Here is a 24,867-nt window from a genome sequence, read left to right as displayed (position 1 = left end):
TTAAATGCTTGATATGTCCAAGTCTTTTCTCCATGGCAATGCTTCATTAAATATCTGTTGATCATACTTATCTTTGACATTGTCACTCAGGCTGTTTGATCATTAGGTCTTGGCTATTGTCAACTGCACTTTCAAAAATTTCTTAGCATCCACCCATAGTAAGATATCATTTCCAATATTTTGTTCATTTCCATAAGTAATCATCAGGTCTTTTCCATAATCACCCACTCATCAACCCTTAAATACCTTTCAGTCAAAGTGAGAACTTTTCTTCAATCTTCCACTTCCTTTTATCTTTGTGTTAATGTCCAGAATGCTCTTTCTATCCCCTCATTTGTAGAGGGGAAGAAGAATCCCAACATTTCCAGAATTTGCACCATCCTCACCACCAGTTCTTGCACCTCACAGATGGTGCAAATTCTGGAAATGTGGGGATTCTCCTTCCCATCTATGTTATGATCCGTTACATAGGATCACGGACTGTCACAATGTGTGACATGTGAGACATGCCAGCTGCGCTCCCATAGGGCAGAGCTTTTCACTCGCATTGTTCTCTATGCTACAATAACAATACTACGTAGTACCCACCTTCCTCTCGCTCTCTGTCCCCCCCAAGAGACCAACCCCAGTCATAACATATTCACAGGGTCCAAATCCTATACTCACGACACATTAGCAAAGGAATCATACATGTTTGGTATCAAGATAGGTATTACTCATGCTGAGTATTTGTTGATTGACTTGGCTCAACTCCAGCCAGGTGTAAAGAGCGTGTTCCAAGGCTGCACAAAGTGCAGCCTGGCACCAAACATACAACAATCTCAACACAATCTTGGAAAATGCTCTGCTAACTCGTCGTGAGTGCAAAATTTGGACCCTGTGATTGTAGCATCTAACCTGCGACAGATCAAGAGGAAAAGAAGAATTACAAGAAAGAAGAAATATAGAAATAAGAACTTAAGAAGAAATTTTTTTAATAGAAACATTAAAGAGAAGAAGAAGTATAAATTATAAGAAGAAAGAAAGAAAAAAATCATTTGATTACATTAAGAAAAGATTAGATAAAAGAAGACAACCCTCAGCAATCAACCATCCCGCCTTCCTTCCAAATCCCGCAAGACGGCGTCGGTAGAAGAAGACACGTGGCACGAAATCCTGTCTGAAAAACCTGTGTCAGCATCAATGGCAACAGCGGAAGAAGTCGCTAACTTAGTTCGGCAAATGGCCAATCTTAACACCAGACTTACCAAGGAGACGGCTCTTTGTCAAGCTGCTGAAGCATCTCGTACAACACCCTTGGCTACTACCACCACTACTGCTCCCCCGCCTGCACACCCCACACCAAGTGTTCCCACCCCTGCTGTCGGCGATACCTGTATCCAAGTCGCCCGACCAGAACGATTCACCAGAACAGGAGGAGCTGTGGCAGAAGCATTTGCGAGTCAAGTTGGACTCTATGTTGCAGTGAATGCCAGCTTGTTCACGAATGGCGTTACAAAAGTCATGTTTGCCCTCTCTTACCTAGGAGGGGATGCTATCCAGTGGGCGCAACCTTATCTTCGTCAAGCCCTACACCCAAGCCTGAAGAACCCAATCACGTTCACCGAATTCACCGAGGCCTTTCAGGCGGTATTCTTTGACTCGGACCGACAACGACGCGCTGAGAAGGCCCTACGGGCGTTGAAGCAAACTAATTCAGCGGCTGATTACACAATCCAATTTAACCAGCTTGCACCTGCTACCGGATGGGAATTGAGCACACTTATCAGTCACTATCGCCAAGGTCTTTGAACCGATGTCCGTGTTGCTATGATACGAGAACAATTTGATCGGCTCGAGGATATCACACGCCTTGCTTGTGCTATTGATGGTGAACTCCGAGGTGAATTGGTCACCTACAACCCTCCTGTACAATCGGCTCCCTCGGATGCTATGGATGTTTCATCGGCCCGGTTTGACATCTCAAATGAGGAGTATAGAAGGCGGGTAGGAGAGAGATTGTGTTTTTCATATGGGAAATCAGGTCATACTGTTAAATGTTGTAAAGGGAAGTGGAGAATGAATGGGAAAGGAAGAGGAAAAATTGCCAAATTAGAGGCAAAGATTCACCATGTCGGTATCCTTGTAGCACGTCGACGTGCACACACGGAGAGTTTTGAAAAAAAACAGAAAGCTGTTTGGTAGGATTTAGACTGAGATTGGTGCCGAGCACCCTTTGTGAATGACAATTTGACAAAAGAATTTGTGGGATCCTTTGTCAGCAGTTGGGGTCAACTGAGTGCCAACGTCCCAGTTGACAAAGGGAAGGCATGCCTATTGTGGAGACCTCTTTAATGGGTCTTTCAAGTATGTATTGAAAGTATTTGGTGTGTGCACGTCAACGTGCTACACGGATACGGACACGGTGATTGCTGCGTTGGAAGGAGATAGAGTGGGAAGAGGAGGAAGTACATCAGCGGCCAACACATCAAAAAATGGAGACACTCGGGAGTGACAGACGTGCCACCCCCGGGCCTAGGCAGGATAGACTCATTAGGAGAGATGGATGCAGTTCGTAATCATGAAATTCAGGGCTCAGACCCACGTGTTTTCACTTCCATTTCTCTCTCAGAGTCCCCTTGTGCCACTTCCCCTACCCACAACTTGAACCCCGCTCAAGCATTTATTGACTGCGGCTCGACACACAAAGTACTTGGTACTAAGTTTGTTGAACGCAGTAAGATCCCGGTCTCAACTCTTGAGACAGCCGGTGATGTATATGGCACCAATGGCTCACCTTGCACCGTTGCCCACAACACCAACCTATATATCGACAACAATAAGGATACGACCAGATTCCTTGTTACAAAAATTAAGGACACTTACAATGCTATACTCGGCATGCCTTGGTTGAAGAAGAACGGACACCACATCGATTGGAAGAAAGGTGTCCTACGGCCCAAGACAGAAGTAGGCCACCTTGCTGCTATCGACCTCGCAACGCCAAACAACACCATGACCCAACAACAAAACAACCATTTGACTTACCTTGCTGCCATCAACCTGGCATCGTCTAACCCAAAACCACCCCGCATCGCCACAGAGCTTGGATGGGGAATGCTAGGGACAATGACAAGGGGGTGGTTAGCGTTGCTGACATTACACCCCCGCAAGGTGAGTGCAATAAAGTTTCTTATCCTTCAATCATTGCCACGGATGACAAGCACCCACATTTCCGACAACAGTTGTTAAACCGCATACCTACGACCGAATCGCCATACGACCAGAACCACGTTGATCAACCGAATAACCTTTCTGCCATCAACATGGCATTGTCCAACCCAAAAACCACCCCGGATCGCCATAGAGCTTGGATGGGGAATGCTAGGGACAGTGACAAGGGGGTGGTTAGCTTTGATGACATTACACCCCCGCAAGGTGAGTGTGATACAAAATCTTACCCTTTATTTGTTGCCACGGATGACAAGCTTCGACATCTCCGACAACAGTTTACGACCCCTATGACCATGACCAAACCACCAAACGACCAAGAACGCATTGCCGCTACAGAGCAGGAAAAGCCTGTAGTGTTGCCTACTCCGAAAAACACCCTGGATGACATTAGCGTGCTGAAAGGGAAAGCTAGGAACTTTGGCGAGGGGGCTCTCTTACTTCAGGAGATCAAGCCCCCGCAATGTGAGTTCGAATTGCCCAAGTCCACGTTCGTTAATACAGATGACAAGCTTCTTTGCCCTGGGAATAGTTACGTACCCACAGTGTCAGCGGCCAGCGCATCCTGGAACATATCGGCGAAACTAGCTGCTGAAGCATCCAAGAACAAAGTCGAGAAATCAGTAGAGGAACTAGTACCGACACGCTACCACTGGTACATCAACATGTTTAAAAAGACGAAATCTATGACATTGCCTCCACATCAAAAATACGACTTCCGAGTGGACCTGATACCCGGTGCGACACCCCAGGCTAGTAAAGTCATACCCCTATCGCCAGCTGAAGAAGTTGCCCTTGATACAATGATAGATGAAGGCTTGCAGAAAGGGACCATCCGTCGGATTACATCGCCATGGGCGGCTCCTGTCTTCTTCACCGGAAAAAAGGATGGTAATTTGAGACCTTGTTTTGACTATCGTAAACTCAATGCACTCACTGTGAAGAACCAATACCTGTTGCCATTGACCATGGAATTGATTGATAGCCTACGCGATGCAGAAGACTATACATGTCTGGACATGCGAAATGGCTACAATAATCTACGGGTAAAAGAAGGTGACAAGAAGAAATTAGTGTTTACATGCAAAAGAGGCCAGTTTGAACCCTTAGTTATGCCCTTTGGACCCACAGGGGCCCCAGGATTTTTCCAATTTTTTATATCTGACATACTAAGAGAAAAGATTGGGAAAGAATTGGCGGCTTACCTTGATGACCTCCTAATTTACACATTGGCCGGAGTAGATCATGAAAAAGTTGTAGAAGAAGTACTAGCAATCCTACAATTGCACAACATATGGCTTAAACCTGAAAAATGCAAGTTCTCATGAAAAGAAATTGATTATTTAGGACTGTTGATCTCAAAAAACAAAGTAAGGATGGACCCAACTAAAGTTTCCGCTGTAACCGAATGGCCGACCCCCAAGAATGTAAACCAAATCCAATGTTTCCTCGGGTTTGCTAGTTTCTATTGGAGGTTCATCAAAGGCTTTTCAAAAGTAACCCGACCCTTGCACAACCTGACCTGTGAAAAAACACCGTTTAAATGGAAACAACCACAAGAAGACGCTTTCCAAACCCTTAAGAAGTCCTTCACGACAGCGCCGATCTTAAAGATAGCTGATCCGTATAAGCCGTTCATACTTGAATGCAACTGTTCCAATTATGCGTTGGGTGCTATACTTTCCCAGAATGACGATGAAGGAGTGTTGCACCCGGTTGCCTTCCTTTCCAGATCACTCGTCCAGGCCGAACGCAACTACGAGATATTCAACAAAGAGATGTTAGCAGTAGTGGTGTCCTTTAAAGAGTGGAGGCACTATCTGGAAGGAAATCCAAATAGGTTAGAGGTCATGGTATACACAGATCATAAGAAGCTGGAGAGCTTTATGCCAACCAAGCAACTTACCAGATGACAAGCGAGGTGGGCAGAAACCCTCAGATGTTTCGATTTCCATATTAAATTCAGACCAGGTTGAGAGTGCCAAACCAGATGCTTTATCTCGAAGACCAGATCTGGAACCAACACAAGATGAAAAACTTACATTTGGAAGCCTACTTCGACCAAGCAATCTGTCTGAGAGTTCATTCGAAGCCGACCTAGACAGTATTGAAGCGTGGTTTGAGGATGAAGATATCATAAATGAGGACGTGGAAGATTGGTTTGAGAAAGACATGGTAGAATCAACAGACCTGGAATTGATTGAGATTGATGCCATTGATAGAACAGGAGACTCACCTTTATGGACCGACGAGATGATTTTAGAATGCATTAGAAAAGAATCACCTCAAGACCCAAGGATTAACAGCCTAATGAATGCAGTGAGTACAAGTCAGTGCAAGGAAGTGAAAACCGCGGTGGATGGCTATGAAGTGCAAAATGGATTACTGTATAAGGATGGATTGATCAAATTTCCTAACAACAAAACTTGTAAACTTGAAATCCTACGAAGCCAACATGAAAGCCTACTAGCAGCACACCCAGGTCGTATGAAGACATTGGCATTAGTCCAAAGGCAATACCATTGGCCATCCATGAAGACTTATGTGAACAAGTTTGTAGATGGATGTGACTCCTGCCTATGAGTGAAGTCATCAAACAAAATTCCATTCGGATCACTTGAACCACTACCAATTCCTGCAGGACCGTGGACTGATATCAGCTATGATCTCATCACCGACTTACCTATATCAAAAGTAAAGAACTGTATACTCACAGTCGTGGATCGCTTGACAAAAGTGGGGCATTTCATTTCATGTACAACAGAAATATCATCAGATGAGTTGGCCTCTTTAATGTTGAAAGAAGCTTGGAAATTACATGGCTCACCTAAAACCATAGTATCTGACCGAGGAAGCGTATATGTGTCCAGATTGACTGAGTCCTTGAATAAACAATTAGGGATCGCACTCCATCCGTCAACGGCCTATCATCCCCAGACAGCAGTCAGACAGAAATTGTTAATAAGGCCGTAGAGCAGTATCTCCGTCATTTTGTATCATACAGACAAGATGATTGGGAAGAATACTTACCTTTAGCTGAATTCGCGTATAACAATAGTACACATACTTCGACAGGCGTATCCCCATTCCGCACCAACCTTGGATACGACTTGTCATTCAGCAGAATCCCATCGACGGAGAGGTGTATACCTATAGTTGAAGAACATCTTCAAAAAATTACTGAAATTCAAGATGAACTGAAAGAATCATTAGCTCAAGCTCAACACATCATGAAGCAAAACTATGACGTACACGTACAATCAACGCCTGAATGGAACGTGGGTGATGAGGTATGGCTCAACAGCCGAAATATATTGACTACCCAAATCAGCGCCAAGCTAGATCATTGTTGGTTGGGCCCTTTCAATATTACAAACAAGTTATCGACATCAGCATATCAATTGAAATTACCAATTAGCATGGGTAAAGTACATCCTGTATTTCATGTTTCTGTACTAAGAAAACACTCACCGGATTTGATTGAGGAGAGGAGACAGGAAACACCACCGGCCATCGAAATCGGGGGAGAAGAGGAATGGGAAGTGGAAGAAGTTTTAGATAAACAAAAGAGAAGCAGAAAAGAAGAATATTTGATTTTGTGGAAAGGGTTTGGGCGTGCTGATGATTCATGGGAACCGACAGAGAACTTAAAAAACGCCAGAGAGATGATCAACAACTTTAATTTAAGATTTCCAAAGCAGTGGAAGAACACCGAAGAACAAGAAGAATCAGGGGGTAAAAGAGGGGCTGATGCTTTTTCCCACCGTGTTTTTTAATGTGAAGCCCCGGGGAAGACGTCCGACTAGCAAGAGGAAGTCGGGGCGTAAAGGGCGGGATAGTGTTATGATCCGTTACATAGGATCACAGACTGTCACAATGTGAGACATGCCAGCCGCGCGCCCATAGGGCAGAGCTTTTCACTTGCATTGTTCTCTATGCTACAATAACAATACTACCTAGTACCCACCTTCCTCTTGCTCTCTGTCCCCCCCAAGAGACCAACCCCGGTCATAACAATCTACAACTGATCAGGGGATTGAATGAGAATTCTGGACATTGACACAAAGATAGAGGGAAAAGGAAGATTGAAGAAAAGTTCTCACTTTATCAGGGTTTAATCAATATGTTTGAATATCCAGCTGACTGATCTTTCATTCAGCATACCTTGTGTCTGGGGACTATTCTTGGCCTTGTAAAATACAATAACATTGATACTTACAGGTTTATTTCATGGTTCTGATGCTAACTTTGTTCAACTGGCACCCACTTCCGTCCCAGTTGTTGAGCTCTTCAAAAAGTAAAAGTGCTGGTAAGCCTCTGCCTGTTTCTTTGATTGCCAGATTGCCAGGTTGGCCTGGGTCCAATGTTGTAGGTCTTGTTGTTCACAGAGTTCCTGCACTTCCATCAAAGTTTCTCCCTTGTGGTTAATTTGATGTGATTGCAATCAAAATGAATGTTTTTGGAAGTCTGGTAACTCCTCTTGAAATCAATCCCAAACAAAAGCACAATGGTCATGGTTCAAGAGTTGAAATTACCAATATCTGTATAGAACTTGGGGTATCTGATCTTGGGATGAACCCAAGGTACTATAACACCTGGTGAAGGAATGTTGCAATACTTTTGAGGTCACCCAGCAAACAACATCTTGGGATGGTCATAGTAATGCTTGATTGCAAGCTTGGTGTTTCTTTGGGGTTGCTTGCATATTGGAGCCATTTTTTGAATCATAGGAGTCAATGGTAAAGAAATCAACAACTTGTCAGGTCACTATACTAATAGAAAGAGCCCTCAAACTTTTTGAACTTGTTTCACTTACATCAGAAAAGATTATTGTCAATCATGAAGTCATTAACAACTAATGCAGCACTTTCTTTTGGCCGTTTGAAAACAACTGCAAGCTGAGTTGTGAAAATCAATTCAATTAACACCACACTGAAGTAGCATAATCAATCATAATATGTTGGATTTTTGGGATAATGAAGATGCAAAGGACAAAAAAACTGGTCATACCAGTCACCTAAAAATCTACATAATGTTAGATTGTATCATATAAGAATGATAGACACAAGAATGGGATAATAAGCATACAGCGGGCAAATGTGTGGATAGACCAGTTGACTCAGAAAGATAATTATGATTGCATGAAATGACTGCTTGATACACACAGGGAAGCACAAGTGAGATTGATAACTTTGTCACAAACAATCTATTTTCCTTGCTCCTGCTTGATACACACAGGGAAGCACAAGTGAGATGGATAAATTTATATCACCTGGTCCCAGTTCATGCTTCATTAAATATTGACAAGCAAGATAATCTTGAACAAATAGAGAATGATGATCAACCCCTGCCTCAACCAGATGCTTCTCAATCAAACCATTGAGATCTGTGATCTCACGAAACTTAAAATAATAATGTGATATTGGATCCTTCAAAGCAGACCCACTGCTTGCATCAGATGCATTGGAATGTTGTTGAGCAGGATGACTGAGGACTTCCTTGATGATTGATGCCATGCTGTGGAGGGATGAGTTGCTGCTGAGACTGGTCTTCTTACACTTCAATTGTTCAGCCATTGTATACTGGATTCCTTTGGTGATATATCAATAGTGACCACCTTTGAATCATTGGAATTACATTTCATCTGATTTGCACATTAGCAAGATGATATTCATGATCCAATTCAATCAAAGCAAAACACACCTTTTCTTTGGCCCAAATTCTTGCCATTCCTGATCATATGTGATAAACGAATCTGTTTGTCTTCAATGTGTCCACATATACCAGGATTGAATGACTGTAATTGGCTTTGATTGGGTGGTTTTTGAATATGACATTGGCTACAATCTTCACAGCCACACTGGTAGTATCAAGGAGTCAGCTGTTTATTTTCCAACCTGTTGGAAGGACAGACACCAAGTATATTCCCAAAATGGACTTCAAGTTCCAGAATAATACTTGGGTCTGGTCTGACACTGAAAAAGTAGCATGTGGAATAATAGTCTTGGGCTCTAGATCTTTCAAGATCTCCATTGATAAATTTCAGTGGATTAGAAATCATGATATATTGTTATCTGCTGAATGACTTTGAATCAAGATGATAAGGTTGTAGTTTGATGAATCAGAAATCCAATCCATCTCTCATACCCTTCTGAACTCAATTTGTGTTGTTTTTTGTAGATTACTATATATCTCAAGGTCAAGAGTGAATCTGTGTTCAAATTTCTGCTTTATTTCTTATCTCAGCTCACCAACTCCTCAATCAATTATCTCACATTTTCTTTTGAACTCGGAATTTCTTAGAATGAAAAATCTCACTAATTTATTATGAAATCAAACAAGGTGCACTACTGGAACAAAGTATTACAAACCAATAATATAACATCACAACCAATGAGCTTACAAAGCATCACTCAAGATCACTAATTCTGCATATATACATACATACAACACTAACGTTTACTTTGTCTACTAATTATGAATACAATGATTAAGATAATGTTCTTCTTTCAATTTTGCTTTGGTTCGTTCTTCTCGAATTCTGGATTACTGATGATCTGATTAATTAAACCAGAGTAGCTGCTGCATTTCCTAATACTACCACATCTCTTTCTTTACATTTTCCAACTGTGCAAAATGTTTCACAAAACGTTATAATCATCATCAGCTTATCATTTATTCAAACAAGATCAAGATTATGAAATCGATTCCAAAAAGAAATCACACTTACTAAAAACTACCTTATTACCCTCTTTCCACATCATAGTCACTAAAGTTTCACCAGGATACATAGATCCAACGAACCTAGCTTTAATGGAATCAATCTGACCAAAAGCCTCAACCACATGTTTTCCACACATTCCAAAAAAACAAAGCCCATGTAAAATCGGTTTTTTAAATCCTCCTACTGCTGCAAAGGCTGGATCAATATGAAGTGGATTGTAATCACCGCTCAATCGATAGATCGCAGCAGCCTTTTCATCAGTCATTTCAGTTGTAATCCTATCAGGTTCTCGATTCGGTGGTTTGTTTAAGGCTGTTGCTACTCCTCGGTCTTTGGCTTGTTTCCTACCGCCGAAACCACCTGCGCCTCGGATAAACACTGTACTTTGGGTTTCAAAAAGTAGTTTTCCTGTCTCTTTATCGTATGTATTACTAACGCTCACTAACGATGCCGCTTTACCCTTGTCCGAAGCCTCCAACAGACGAGAAAAATTTACAAATGTACCACTGGTAGGAATACTCGGTGTTTTGATTGACAAGTATTGTTCACCATGTAAAAGCATCTTTGGATTGAAATTTGGTAGCCAGTCCACTGGAAGGTAAAGAACGTATAAGAACGTCAGAAATATGGAATGACTCTTCGAAGTGATTTGCATGCTGAAAATTAAAACAAGTCCGAAAACGATAACAAAGAAAGCATACATACGTGGTAATCCACTTGATGAATTGAACTGCGGGACAACGCCAAAGGTCGGAAGCACTTGAAAGTCAGGGTGACCCTCAAAGACATATTGAAGTTGTTTTTCATTCACTCCGATCCCCATGTTGTATAGAATGCAATCCCGCTCATTAAAGGTGTATTCATCAGGCTCTGCCCTATATTTCTTGGCCTCCTTCACCAATTGAGAGTCTTCAGGATCTAAGAAATCTTGGTTCTTGAACGCATCATCTATACTAGGTACTGAACTCGAACCTTCTTCGGCTTGAGATCCAAAGTTAGCGATAATCTGTTCCAACGATTCGGTAGTGGATGTTGGATAAGTTGCCTTTTCATCGAATTTGACAACTTGCTGCCATTGTGCGGCTAGATTTTCTGGCGAGACTTGACCAGAAGGCAACTATCCCGCAACTGTCAGTCGGATCTAAACTCTAAAGGGCCAACAAAATATGAAGAAATGGCTCACTGAAAGCCCATATGATCTTTGCCACCTGACAGCTGCACACCAACCACCGCTAACTTCGTACAGCTGACCACTAGTTTGTTCATTTGCTTCACTGGTCAGATAGCCGACCAGCGGAGCCACAAAGTCGGGCTTAAACGCTTGAACTCGCTCCTCGGGCCACACGGTAGCTGTCATCGAAGTTCCGGCGTTTGGGGCAATCGTATTGCAGAAAATGTTATACTTTTTCCCTTCAATTGCCAGGGTCTTCGTTAAGCCCAAGATGCCTGCCTTTGCCGTACTATAGTTGGCCTATTGTGTATTGGGCATCCAATAGCGAACCAAGAAATGATCATCAGGTGGACTCATCTTTGTCACTTAGGTAAACTTGTGTTGCATACCTGACCAAAGTTTCCATACAGACCTACAGCACTAGTAGTGTTGAGTATCCTACCGAACTTTTGTTTTATGAAAATCGGCCACGCAGCATGACAAACGCTATAAGTTCCCCTAAGATGAACCTTTTGAATAATATCCCATTCAGCGTCGGTCATAGAGATGAAGCTCTTGTCGCGGAGTATACCAGCGTTGTTGACGATAACATGTAGGCTTCCGAAGTTGTCTAAAGCAGCTTTCACGACCTTCTGTCCATCCTCGACGGATGAAGTATTGGCAACTGCCTTGGCACCAAGACGCTTAATCTCATCCACCACTTTGCTCGCAGCTTCCGAGTTCATATCGTTCACCAAGACGTTCGCACCAAGCTTGGCATACATCAAAGCATAGGCTCTTCCTAGCTATGCTCAGGTTTTGGAAGAGGAATGCATATGAGAAAAATGGGATGCTTTTGTTTGTTATCAAGAAGTACTCACCCCATTGCCAGCGCCAGTGACTATCACAGTTTTTCCGCTGTAAGTGAGTGGCTTTGAGGACTGTGGATTAGTAGAAAGTTGTTTCCCTTGCTCCAAATAGTCTAGAAAATGGGCGTCTGTGATGTTTTCCGGATACTCGGCCTGATCAAAATTGTTGATCTCGTCAAACCGAGCCATGATCTATAAAAGAAGTACGATACGCATAAAATCATCAGGGCGTGGGCTCAAATCTCAGGGATCGTAGTCTGATGCTGAAAAGGAGACATACTGCGGAAGGAGTGAAAGTATCATCCGCTTTGAAGACTGCACCTCGAGTTCTTTCCCAGCGTAGCTTGCCGTACCATCCAGCTCCAGCCTCAAAAACTTGACCGCTCTCTTTGGTCTGATCAGAGGCTAGGAATGCGACAAGGGGAACAATAGACTCGGGACTTAATTCCTTCAGCATCTCTGGTGGCATAATGGTTGCCGTCATTTGAGAAGCAGCTACCGGAGCAATAGCATTGGCGATGATGTTGTACTTGGCACCCTCTCGAGCCAGCGTTTTGGCAAAAGCTACTTGCGACAACTTGGCAGCTGAGTAGTTGGCTTGTCTGCAGTGGCAAATTTTAGGCAGTCAGTATCCTAGCATACTAGACTCTGTGGGGTACGTCTACGTCAAAGCTAACCCAAAGTTTCCGTATATACCAGCCGCAGAGGTCGTCTGGTGGGACAGATCCGACAAGGTTTCAGGGTCAAAACCATTTCTTCCTAAGGTGGGTATGTAGCATGGCTCACATTAATGATTCTCCCGTATTTCTGCTCGCGGAAGATAGGCCAAGCCGCCTTGGTACAAGCATAAGGACCTTGAACGTGAACCGCTTGAACTGTATCCCAGTCTTGATCGGACATGGACTTAAAAGACTTATCACGCAAGACGCCCGCATTATTGATGAGGATCTGTAATCACAGGAGAGCGGATCGGTAAGTATGATGCAAAATCGTGAGCGAAGACATAAATTAAGAAGAATGACGAATCACATGAATTGAGCCGAATACATCAACGGCTTGTTTGACAATCTTGTGCCCTTCGATAACATTATCGTAATTGGCGATCGCTTGACCTTTACCGTTCGATTTGATTTCTGATACCACTTGATCTGCCGCCTGTTTTCCCATATCATTGACCACCACATTCGCCCCACGAGACGCGAAGAAGAGAGCATAGCATTTACCTAAACCACCACCACCACCAGTGACGATCACAGTCTTGCGATTTGAACCAGGTATGAGTAAGCAAATGATTAGGACTGATCACACTGTTGCAGAACATGAAATGAAGTTAAGGCTCTTATGCTCACTTTCTTAGAAAAGTCGATTTGTGGTGCCATCATGATTTGAGCAAACGATCGACTTGGCAATTGATTGCTGAATCTTCAGCTCGTTCAAATTCAATGCAGTCAGGATGAAAACTACAGTTTGAAATAACACAAACAACATTTCTGGCATTCTTTGATAAACTCATGACGAAACTCACATCACCATCACAGCCGATCATGAATCATGATGACGCTGAGATGAGTCAGAAAGTCAGGAGGTGCTGGATTAAGTTTCTACCTGTTTCTCCTCTCAGATGTGACGGCGTTCGCCTAGTAGGATCGAATTCAACTGCCCTTCTCATCCAATTTAAACCCACCCATGATCAAAACTGCAGTTTAAGCTCAAGACGGCGATTCCATCAATTGTCCAATCCCTGCAAGCTTGTCTGCTAAATCTGTGACAAGACAGTCGCGTAAAAGAAACGACGTCCAACAAATGATGGGACACTTTCAAGTGGGACGGCAGTGTGGCACGACGTGTATGATGATCGTAACTTGGAAACACAGTAATCAATTCATTGTTCAATAGACCGTTAGTATGACGTAAGTGACATGAAGGCATGAAGACTTGAGGAAGAAACTGGAGCACTAATTGGGGGAATACAATCAAATCTTAAGATCGTAGTGGAAGCGATCAAGAAAATAAGAGAGATTGGCAACAATTAGAAGTGATTCAGAAACAAAATAGAAAAGCAGGCGTGGGACGAGTGTCCTTTAGAAAACAACAAAACTTCAAAGACACAAGAAGAATAAGCTAATAATGACTGGTTGGGGGGCGACAGTAAAGTTTGCAAATCTTTATGGAAGCGATCAAAGCAGGATATGTTGCAATCTATTGGAAGTGATTGAGGAACAAGATAGCAAGAAGATCAGCTGTCAGACAAGTGTCACTTAGAAGGCGCTGCCTCCTCCGAAGTCCTGTCCGAAGCCCTGTCCAAAGCCCTGTCCGAAGCCCTGTCCAAAGTTAGATTGAGTGGTTTGTTGAACAATTCCCTGTACGCTTCCCACAGAGTTGAAGAGGCTCATTGGGGAGGAGTTGATGAAAGAATTGAAATTGATGCCGCAGTTTTGGAAGACACCGAGATCGAGGTTGCCAATAACACTACCAATGCTGATACCAAGGGTATTTACCACACCAAAGGTAGCTTGGATGCATGCGTTGAGGATTTGGAAAATGGCTAGAAGGACGAAATATTAGTGAAGGTCCTTGCCGTTGAGTGGTGACTGTGTGATGACTTACATCCCAATTGGCCGAGAGCGCCAGGGAATTGCGACGTGATGATGCTCAACATGCCTTGGACTTGGATGAAGAATTGCGAGATGGTATTTTGGAACTGTTGAAATAAAATAAAGGTGACATATTGCACTATATGAGCTATATGAGCGCTGTATAAGTAATAAATGGTACTCCACTGACTTGGAACCCGTAATCTTGGCCACCGAGCGTGCAGAAAGAGCATCCTCCTTGAAGTTGGGAAACCATCCTGTAATAGTTGATCACCATCACTTGGAGCTGTTGCTGGATTTGGCCGAACTGAATGTTACCACTCTGCCATACTGATGCGGTGTTCTGAGAGACAATAGCTAGACTTTGGAAACCGGACTGGAAAGTATTGAAGTTTGAAATCGGTTGGGAACCGAAGGTGGGGCCGTGACCCCAAGTCAAGCCGTCCAGATTTTGCACAGGTGGGATGCCTGAATTACAGAAATTGAGGCACTTGGCGGTCCTCTGGGATTTTGAAGTACTGATCATGTACAAATCATTCCTTAAGTTGCTAAACAAATGGGAGTGAAATTAAAGACAAAGACTCACAGTGGGTTATCGTCTGCCGGTGCACGAACTTCCAATTTGACGACCCTGCGGGCCTGACTGTGGAAATTAAATCATCCAAATTAGAAAAAGGTAATTACGGAGAAGGAGATGCAGACTTACACGGGGGATGCGGAGGCTAATCCAAAGGCTGGAAAGTAAAAGGTCAAGCAGAGTGGGTCAACACACACAAAGAGTTGCTGGAGATCAAAGAATCAAAGATAAAGTACCTGCAAAAGCGACAAGGATGAGGGTGGCAGTGAGCTTCATGTTGTATATGATGATTGCAAGGGGTGTGAGCAAGATATTGGCGAAGAAATATAGATATCTATTAGGTGATAAATAATGAGCTCGTAAAAAATCTCGTATTCAAGTCGTCTGAAGAAAGAAAGATGGGTTGGGGGATGGTTGTCCAGAAGCCATGTCAGGGGAGCTTTTATAGCCGCCTAGACTCTGCAAAAGGTGACCTTCTGAAGACGGCACCGCCAACATGTCTCTCTTTTTTTTTAGCACATGATGAAATCACGTCAACACATTATGAGAATATCTCGTATGTATGGATGGTTGAGATATTATCGCCCTCCGCTCTGTTCAATTTCATCACTCTGATTTGATCACACGCACAGCTGTAAATAGTCACACAATGATAGGTGTCTGTACCGGTAGGTGTCCGTTAATGACCACCAACATTCGAAGACGAATGTCCCAACTCGAATTGTCTCAGCATAGAGTAGCACCGCAGAGCACCACGCGACGTCAACTTCATCAACTTCCCCCCGGATCAACGCGTGTTGAATTTCAAGTCATCTGTCGAAGTTGTCTAACCAAACGCAAGCATTTTGGTTTTGCTCAGGAATATTGGTCGTAAGGTTTATATATAGAGAGGCCGACGTCCTGATGGTTTGTGTACAAACGTCTCCTTGTAACACTGCCTCGTTCGTCATGGCATAGAGTCCAAGTAATTAGGATCTAGACTCTCACCCTCAAGGTCACCTTTTATGATGGTTTTGATAAGTATGTAAAAATGGGAAAGCAAGGACAAGCAGCGGAGCGTACGTTAAAAGTCCACCAGTACAAATTCCATTCATGTGGAAAGTAATTGAGAGTAATTGTATCTCATCGTGACCGGGTGTCAACTCCTGACATTCCCATGAGTCCGGGAGCGGGAGAGAGCGGTTCCGGGAAATTGGCGTGCCATTAAATTGGGGGATCGTGGCTGTTCCGGGAACACACATATGAGCCGATGATGCTCGATGATGATAGTTATTCGGATTCCCACGTGCGAATCGGGATTCGGCTGATATTGTGCATGGGTTTGAAAACTTTGATGTGAATTCGCGGCAGGGTGACGTGCTGCTGATTTCTCGCGCGAGCAGTCAACAATTGCACAATCCTTCGGACAATCTCATGTGGACTTGATTCCAATTTCCAAAATTATACAACCCCAAAACTGTGTGAGGAAACCTTGAATCAAATCCATCTACAGGCTGGTCATGAAGAGTACTTAAAGGTAGCAAATTTGGGCCGTGTGTCTCGACCATTTTCCAAGCTCCAGTCACCACATGAGAAGTCTCTCAGAACAAACACTGATGCGTGAGTTTGAGGTTGGTATTCATTGCACAGCTTTGTTGCAATTTCATCAAGAATACTTTCAATGAAGTTGGATATACCTACCACATTATAAGGTCGGCTGTGGTGCTTCACAGTCAGGATATTTTTGAATTCAGCGAATAATATTTTTTTGAAATCAGCTCGTAGAATGAGATAACTCATTTTTTGCACGTAGCTGTTGCGTTCATCAGTGAGAAACAAAACAAAGGATGCAGATGAAGTAAAATACATCGTGCAGTCAGATGACTGTGGTGTGTTGTTGACGCGATGCTGAGAAGCTTGCTATCCCAAAAGAGGATGTCAGTTGCAAAGGGCTTGAAATCGTTCACAGCTCCGCACAAGGCATGCTGATGGGTTCATAGCATTGGGGACGCAAGATTTTAGGAGAAATTTCTTTGAATGGCTCTTGATGATCTTACTGATTAAGATCAATTGACTCTGCAAGAAACTTCCCCTAAATGTCTGTACACCAGTACTTTGGATTCATGAAATAGACGGTGTTCGTTGAGCTGGATTTGGTAACCCATTATCCATGAGCATTCTTGCCTATCCGAGATAGTGTAATACATAGACATACCTCAACTGCTTTGGAACCAAGGGCGGTACAGGAAGCATAACATGAAGGCAAATTGTATCTTATGACATCCTTGTGAATGTGTTGTTCGGAAAGCCATCAGGAGAATGGAAAAGTAAGCTCAGACACTGAATCAGTGAACCTATAAATGCTGGTACAATGGATAATTCAACTTCATAATTTGCCATTTGAATCATGTCTGGTGTCATGATCATCTGATTCTGACCTTTCACTGATTGAAGATTTAGCTGTCTCTAGATCATTTATCATCTCCTTTTCAAGCCTTACAAAGTGGATGTCAACATCTTTCAAAAACTCTTGGTAATCTTTTGAAAAAAATCTGCCTATCTTTGAAAGGTAACTTATTGGCTGTTTACGTCTTGCATTATTGAGTTTGTCATACATATCTTCGATTGGACTTGAAAAGCTGATATTTGGCGTCGAGTTTCTGTTTTGCGTTTTGTCATGCTTGGAGTACAAACTTATTTCTCTTTAAGTCTTGCTTCAGACTTAACAGTAGGAAGGAGCAAAGCTTTAGATAATTTGGAAAGTTGATTGTGTTGATACATTTTGAGCAATTTGAAATCAAAGTTTCTATAAGGCTTGGATGGATATGTGAAACCTTTTAAAGCTTCAAAACATACTGTAGAAGGCTCAAGCCGGTTCTTGAGAAGTGGTTTGCACATGTCTTTCTGGACTTGGATATTGAGGAAAGTGTACTATCTCTTTTGGACCAATATTAAACTCTTGATGATAAAGGTATTCTTTTAAAAACTTACAATCCTCAAGTAAGGTCCCTCTTGGATCTCCCCGAAGTATCATTCTCAGCCCACCAAAATATGCCATCACAACCCCTGTCCTTCTTTTCAATTGCCAAATTGACTTGATGTCCAGAATATGGAGTCTTTGGAGAAGAAAAGTGTCAAACATGAATTCTTTTCTGTTTTTTAAACAAATATCTATAAGGTCTGATACCTTTGCGTTATACCATAATATCATTGCTACAGCTCCTTCTAATTTGAGAAAATTTATCACATCTACACAACCATGAAGTGTGAAGAAAAGTGTTTTGCTTTTTCCACTTCATTTTTCAGGGTTTCCTTTGCATGTTGAAAGTCAGAATTTGAGGAATGATTTTGTATATATTAACATCTGCCATGTTGAACATCATCATCAACAATTTTCTTCTGTTTGTAGTTTCTGTTGTGGTGAGATATTTCTGCAATTTTGGGATGACAACTTGACGCTGAAGGATGTATTTGGTTCCCTTATAAACATATTCTAAAGCTTGGTTCCTTATGAATTTCTGTTTGGATTGAATCTAATCCTTGACTGTGATACTCTTGGGCTATTGACATAACTACATAGTCTTCTTATTTTGGAATCTGGAGACTTTGTGTGAATCCCTATATTCTTAGATACAAATTAAGTGTTGGATCCTTGCAAGCCATGAATCCAAAATGTGGTGAGATCTACTCCCGGATATTGATTTATTTATCCCAGTGTATTAATATATTTGTCTTCCATTAGTGTATCCTCAATATCCTTTAAGCATTTTGAGACTTCAGGAGTAGCTTGGTCATCTGCTATGGGTATGGTGTTACTTGTGAAATGATATTCACTCAGAGAATTCTTCACACTTTCAATGTCACCAGTCTTCTTTTTTTTGAAGCAGAACATGTCTATCAATATGATGTGATCCCTAGATCTATCTTTTTGAAGGAGATTTGGGGTGTACATATCTGTGGGCATCCAAAAGGATGCTATAGAAAAATGTTCTATCATCTTCTGCAAGCAAAGGTTCAACACATTTTATTTCTTTAGACATTCCTTTGTGATATGTTTCAGGGTGATATGACAATTCGATATTTTCACACCACAGAAAAAAATAAATGTTTTGAAGTTCATGCATTTTCATGAGACCAGCATCAGTTTGAAAAACCTATGTGATTCTGAATGGAATCAGGTGATGTTGGAAAGTGATATGCTTATACATGATAAAATTCAACAGATATAGGTTTATTACATGTGTCTGATTACATGTGTGATTGTAATGTATTGTATGTAGTTTGATGAGGCTACCAAACTTCTCAAATCGCCTTCGAGACAGGTCAAGCCACCAATATCAAAAGTAAAAAAACTTCAACCTCACCCAGAACCATCGACTTACTCTTTTAATCCTTTCAAACACGACCAAATTATCTTTCTCTTTCTTTAAATTATCATCTATCCTCTTTAAAAAAAGTTCATAAAGATGTCTAACGGTGAAAAAGAAACAAGTCTTATCGACCGAATCGAAGGTGCTGACTTACTTCTAGATATTCGTGATATTGCTTTCAAGGATAGCTTTGGTGAAGATAAGCTAGGACCTATTTTAGAATTCGAAGAGGAGATTTTAAAAGCCGAGTTAGATGTCTGTTAGTAGTCTTTCTTCTTCTCGCTTCTCTCCAATCGTCACCGAAACGCGTGAAAGGGGTTTCTCTTCTCATCACCATTCGCTGTCAAGTCTTTCTCCTCGATTTTGAAAATATACTAACACGCGAAAATATTCTGTTCTGTTACCTAGATAATCACAAGGCCAAGCTAATGGCGCCCATCTTCAAAAAAAGAGGCGAGTTCCTCAAAACGATCCCCGGTCTCTGGCTACGGGCTGTTAGTATTGACACTGATCACACTTACTTGCGATTGATTACATCCTACTGACGTTATCACCCCGCGTTTCAATTTTTTTGCGTCATTTCCGCGCATCAGATGACAAACTTTTCTCAGTTGGCCAATTTCATCGATCCCGTTGATCGCGACGCCCTTGAACATTTAGAAGACTTGACAATCGAGCACGATCCTAAAGACGCTCGAAACGTCACCTTTCATTTCGTAAGCACCTCCCCATCCACTTTTCATCTCGTTCTTTTCGATAATAGTACCTTTCAACTAACGTAAGCTGATTTGTTTGATTTTTTAAAATCTGTAGCATTGGTCGAAAGCCAACCCGTATTTTTCAGATCGAACACTCACCAAGGTTTTCACCATAGCAAAGGAACCATCCAACAAAGCTAATGGAGAATCAAGTGGATCCGCTTTTTCCAAATTAGCCGAGAAATATAATGTTGATGGAGATTTAAGCTCTGAGGCTGTACCAATCAATTGGACTTCCAAAGATCACGACTTGGTAGCTAAGAAGCCGATGCTAGATATCACTGAGATTGAAGAATATGATGACTTTGATGGTAGTACCGGAAGCTTCTTCAACTTTTTCGGTATTACCGATGATAAGTTTATGTTACACGCCATCTTACTTGAACTGCACGCTAAAGTCTTGGAGTTAGTAGTGTTTCTACCTTCGATCTTCACGTCCCGGCCTATTTGACTCGTATCTGATTTATTTCTCTTCTCCCTTTAGCTTTTACGTGGGTATTGACGAGGGAGATGACGATGATGTCGACAGTGATGAAGAGGAAGATGACGAGGACCCAAACAAGGTGGTAGATCTAGGTGACGATTCAGCTGATGAAGCTGGTTTACCCAAGAAGAAAAAGGCCAAGACTGGAGAGTCTACAAAATAGCTTTGATCTTTCGTATATCTCCTATTTGATATCAAGAAAAAAAATAGATCTGGAAAGATTTGGAATTGTTTCTCTGTTCTTTTTTGTATAGGGCAAATATGTGTGCTACTTTACACCTTATCACCTTGTTCAAACACTATCATCTTCTACTCGCATTGTTACTTGACTCATTCAACGCGAAACATATACCGTCTTATTAGGCAACATTTTTACTCTTCTTTGAGCAGATCCACTTGTCGCTTTTGACAACATCAATGATCCATCATTGGGATGACTGCCTTTGTTCCAATACCGTACCTTGATCGAGTCTAGAGTTAGCAAAGGCGGCTCTGGAACATATCCAACGCTGCAATCTCCTTTCTTATTCAAGCAGAGCTTCCCTGCGACAAAGAATCATGTCATCTGATCATAATTGCACTGTTCAGAGTTTGCTCTTTTTGTATTCTCTCAGTCTAAATTCAGTAAGAAGCATAGGATACACATTTTTATTCAAAAAAATAAATGCTTAAGATATGATCAAGTTTCAGAACGATCGATGACTACACTTCAACTATACAAATAGTATCAGTAAAACAACCTATTCGAACTCGTTGATGTTTTTTTATGTAAGAAATAAGTTACACATCGTCTTGTTTTGTATCCCAAACATATCGAAAGAATCGATGATAAAACAAGCTGATTGAAGATTCAGAATCAAGTCTATAAAATTGATGTATGTAAATGTATATTTCCATCTCATAATACCATTCACACTGTGATAATGTTCATTTTTTTAAATTCTTTGCTAGATAATTCATTTACAAAGAGATAAAAGTAAAATAGAAACAAACAAAAGATAACAACAATAGAAAATCTTACAATTCACTACACCCAAATAAACATCAATAAGTTTTAAGTTATCTTTAAAGATTCGTCATTTTATTGTCCTAATGCCATTAAAGCCGCAATAAATGTTAAACCCTAAGAAAATTCGAATACAATCTTAGTTCATGTTCCTTCTTGATGATTTGTAAAAGATTAAGATAGATAAGGGAACTTACTAGACGTGGACGGACTTCTACCAAGTCTTCAGGTACTACAAAGATCAAAGCACCAGCCTTTCTAGCAATAGAGATGGCCAATTTATCTAAGATTGAAGATCACCAAGAAAACAAAGCAAGTATTTAGTCAGCGTGAATATAAGAAGAGAAAGTGTCGAATAGAGATGATGAACGAGAAAGAGAGACTCAAACTATTCATTGTGCATTCATCCTCATTACGACCTTCATAAACTAATGAATAATCAACATAACCCGGTTTAAGAGCATCAAGTAAATCAAGATAGAAATGCCCCGTCTTAAGTGTCGAATCTTTAAAGCTTCTCATCGTAGTACGTTTAGAAGCAGCTTTAACTCGATCATTTGCCCATCTGATCATATCACTATCTGTAACTTCTCTATTGTTTCCTTTCGAAAGTGAAGCAAGTGTAGCAATCACTGATTTTCTCATCAATTGCCAAACTAAACCAAGCACAAGTGTTTTAGTACCATCCACTATATCGGCTCCTTGAACTCCTACTAATGTCATTCGATTGGCTTGTCCTAATTCTACGGCATAATTCGTGTTCTCTACACATTTAAATCGACTTAGTTCTTGACCTTCTTTTGGTTTACTAACTCTTCTCCATGTCACACAACCTGGAATCACTTTATCAAAAGCTTGTAAGATTACGGTTCCATCCTATTTTTTTAAGTAAGAGTCATATATCAGTCACTCGTCTGTCAAAGGGGAAACAGGATGTGTGTTCAGAAATGCTCACTTTGAGGTCTTCAAACAAGTTGTAAACACCCGGTTCGACATTAAGACTATTAAGCCATAAGGTGAACACACGTGCTTCTCGTTCACCTTCAGCATCAAAATCTTCAATCACAGGTCTTTCAGATTCTTCAAGAGCTTCTAAGCCAGGATGAGTATTAAACAGATTTGCAACAAAAGCCAAGTTAAGCTTTGGATTACCAACTACAATCGATTTAGAAGTTAAAAACTTTCGACAACCGATCGCATCTGCATTTTGAAGCACTTGTTCGGCTCTTTGCTCTAGATTTGTTTGTTGTAATGGTGCACGTGAACATTGGGCTGGTACGAGTTGGTTGAGAAGGACAGTGTAGTTTTCGGAATCACATATGTCTTTGCTGAAATTGTTGACTCTGTGCGATGATGATGATGTCGAAGATAGTAATAAATGTGAAAGGCAAAAACAAAGGTATGTGTCAGTACGCTAGAATCTCATGATAGTTTTGCATCAAAAAGTGTAGTTACAAACCTGCGAGGCCAATTTGCAGCTTTTAAATGATAATTGAACCATCTAAGTAAAATCTGATCAGGTGGTAATCTCAAAAACTCTTCCAAAGTTTCTCCATCTTCTAATAATCTATAAAGTTCAGGATGTAATTTAATATCAATCTTACTTAACAATCCACGTCTGATGATTTGCCAAATCAATCCTAAAATCAAATGTTCACGTCCATCAATAATATCACTAGCGCCTACGTTAACAACTGAACAACCAATGGCTTTGGCTGAACTGATCACTATATTATTGTTTTCGGTCATTTGAAAATTGTTGATCGGTTTGAATTGAGTCTTTGCTACTGGTTTGTTTAAGACTCGTTCATCAATCGTATCTGGAACAGAATCGTTGATTAATTTACAAAGTATTAATCCGTCTCTTGCTTCATCAAATATCTGAAATGTTTCAGTGGGTAATGGAAGTCGATCGCCGATATCGGGATCACCACCTAGAACCTGAAATTGAGGGAATTTTTTTTTGATCAATTTCCGAATTCAATGGTGTTTACTTTAATAAATTCAAAGATTATTTACCCCATTGATATGTGTTGTGAAGGCTGATAACTCATCAGGTAAAATACCATGTTGAATATTACTATTGCTTCCTTGAACAACCACGCGACTCTTTCCAGGACTACCGATCGCCACACCAGCCGTTTTATTCCTACCTTGACGTAATTTTGCAATCAGATCAATATAATCTTCTAATTCAATCTTTCCTGATGAATCCACTTGAACTTCTTTCAATGTAGTTCTAACCGAATCATAAGTTCCTTCTGAATTATGACCAGAAGAAAGAGCTGTGATGGCTTCCTGTTTGGTGATCGAACCTTTTCCATCGATATCCATGTCTCTGAAAACAGATTTGTTGGTTAATTAGTTTGGGTTTTGGTTGATGGTCATCTTTCATGAGGTATTTACTCACTTGAATCTAGAAACAAGAGACATGACCTCCGGTTGAGAAAATTGAGGATACTTCTTTTGAAGCTTGATAGCTTCCATGTTTGATTGATTTGATTAGTTTGATGATGATAAATAGTTAGTTAAAGAAGTCTCTATGAATTGTAGTTGGAAAGTCAAGTTGATAGGATAAATGTGGTTGATCAGTTAAGTTTGCTTTTGGTTTTGTAGTCTGGCTTTAGGCTGTGCAAGACCCGGATCCGACTCTCACTCCGACCGATGATCCGTCAAGAAATCAACACTATGTCATCATCCAATTCAATTTTAGCTTCATCAGCCAAGACTCAGAGTAAGACATCACAATACAAATCACTCCTCAACATGCACCGCAAAAAGTCACCCACTGAGTTGGACATATATTAACCGCGTAAAGGAGGACTTGCTCAAACAAATAACCCTTGGATTGATTTCTACCAATAATACCATCATTTTTCAATCTGTTCACTTCATCTCAACAAATCTTGAGCGTTGAAATGATAATGACACAGACTGGTCACAGCATGGCCTTGAAAATAGGGGAAAAAATCAAAGAAGACACTCTGAAAAATTCTAAATTCTAATGGTGAAGAGAGATATATATATCATCTTTATATGCAAAACATTGTCCGTGTAGATTTTGAAATCTCATAATGCTTGCATATTTCTTTTTGGGATGATTTTTTTGTCTTTTTTCAAGGACGTGTTGTGAGCATTTCATGGCT

The 24,867-nt window shown here is 41.2% G+C and overlaps 5 protein-coding genes across 5 annotated transcripts; 1 reads left to right on the top strand and 4 right to left on the bottom strand.

The window, feature by feature from the left end:
- Positions 1–7,462: 7,462 nt before the first annotated feature.
- MELLADRAFT_105017 (uncharacterized protein) lies at positions 7,463–8,726 on the bottom strand (the record flags this gene model as incomplete). Its single annotated transcript, XM_007408091.1, has 2 exons — positions 7,463–7,608; positions 8,447–8,726. 2 exons carry the CDS (start codon positions 8,724–8,726, stop codon positions 7,463–7,465), a joined length of 426 nt encoding a protein of 141 aa, XP_007408153.1.
- A 1,049-nt stretch (positions 8,727–9,775) lies between these two features.
- Positions 9,776–13,335, bottom strand: MELLADRAFT_84774 (peroxisomal hydratase-dehydrogenase-epimerase-like protein; the record flags this gene model as incomplete). The annotated part of the gene is made up of 11 exons (XM_007408090.1): positions 9,776–9,837; positions 9,941–10,525; positions 10,640–11,051; positions 11,118–11,405; positions 11,495–11,890; positions 11,966–12,145; positions 12,234–12,555; positions 12,631–12,665; positions 12,740–12,901; positions 12,983–13,210; positions 13,303–13,335. The coding sequence occupies 11 exons, from the start codon at positions 13,333–13,335 to the stop codon at positions 9,776–9,778; spliced, it is 2,703 nt and encodes a 900-aa protein (XP_007408152.1).
- Positions 13,336–14,000: 665 nt separating this feature from the next.
- Positions 14,001–15,400, bottom strand: MELLADRAFT_124067 (uncharacterized protein; the record flags this gene model as incomplete). Its single annotated transcript, XM_007408089.1, has 6 exons — positions 14,001–14,498; positions 14,561–14,654; positions 14,738–15,086; positions 15,134–15,190; positions 15,254–15,281; positions 15,361–15,400. 6 exons carry the CDS (start codon positions 15,398–15,400, stop codon positions 14,212–14,214), a joined length of 855 nt encoding a protein of 284 aa, XP_007408151.1.
- Positions 15,401–19,409: 4,009 nt separating this feature from the next.
- Positions 19,410–21,085, top strand: MELLADRAFT_77361 (uncharacterized protein; the record flags this gene model as incomplete). The annotated part of the gene is made up of 5 exons (XM_007408118.1): positions 19,410–19,732; positions 19,882–19,967; positions 20,067–20,189; positions 20,287–20,636; positions 20,716–21,085. The coding sequence occupies 5 exons, from the start codon at positions 19,570–19,572 to the stop codon at positions 20,876–20,878; spliced, it is 885 nt and encodes a 294-aa protein (XP_007408180.1).
- A 294-nt stretch (positions 21,086–21,379) lies between these two features.
- Positions 21,380–24,302, bottom strand: MELLADRAFT_47787 (uncharacterized protein; the record flags this gene model as incomplete). The annotated part of the gene is made up of 7 exons (XM_007408088.1): positions 21,380–21,838; positions 21,919–22,004; positions 22,111–22,597; positions 22,677–23,064; positions 23,181–23,662; positions 23,741–24,059; positions 24,132–24,302. 7 exons carry the CDS (start codon positions 24,206–24,208, stop codon positions 21,797–21,799), a joined length of 1,881 nt encoding a protein of 626 aa, XP_007408150.1.
- Between the last annotated feature and the right edge of the window lie 565 nt (positions 24,303–24,867).

The sequence above is a fragment of the Melampsora larici-populina genome, assembly GCF_000204055.1.
Source record: "Melampsora larici-populina 98AG31 unplaced genomic scaffold MELLAscaffold_11, whole genome shotgun sequence".
Classification (NCBI taxonomy): domain Eukaryota; kingdom Fungi; phylum Basidiomycota; class Pucciniomycetes; order Pucciniales; family Melampsoraceae; genus Melampsora; species Melampsora laricis-populina.
The sequence above is the reverse complement of the archived record's forward strand: the minus strand, read 5'-3'. Positions and strand labels throughout refer to the sequence as shown.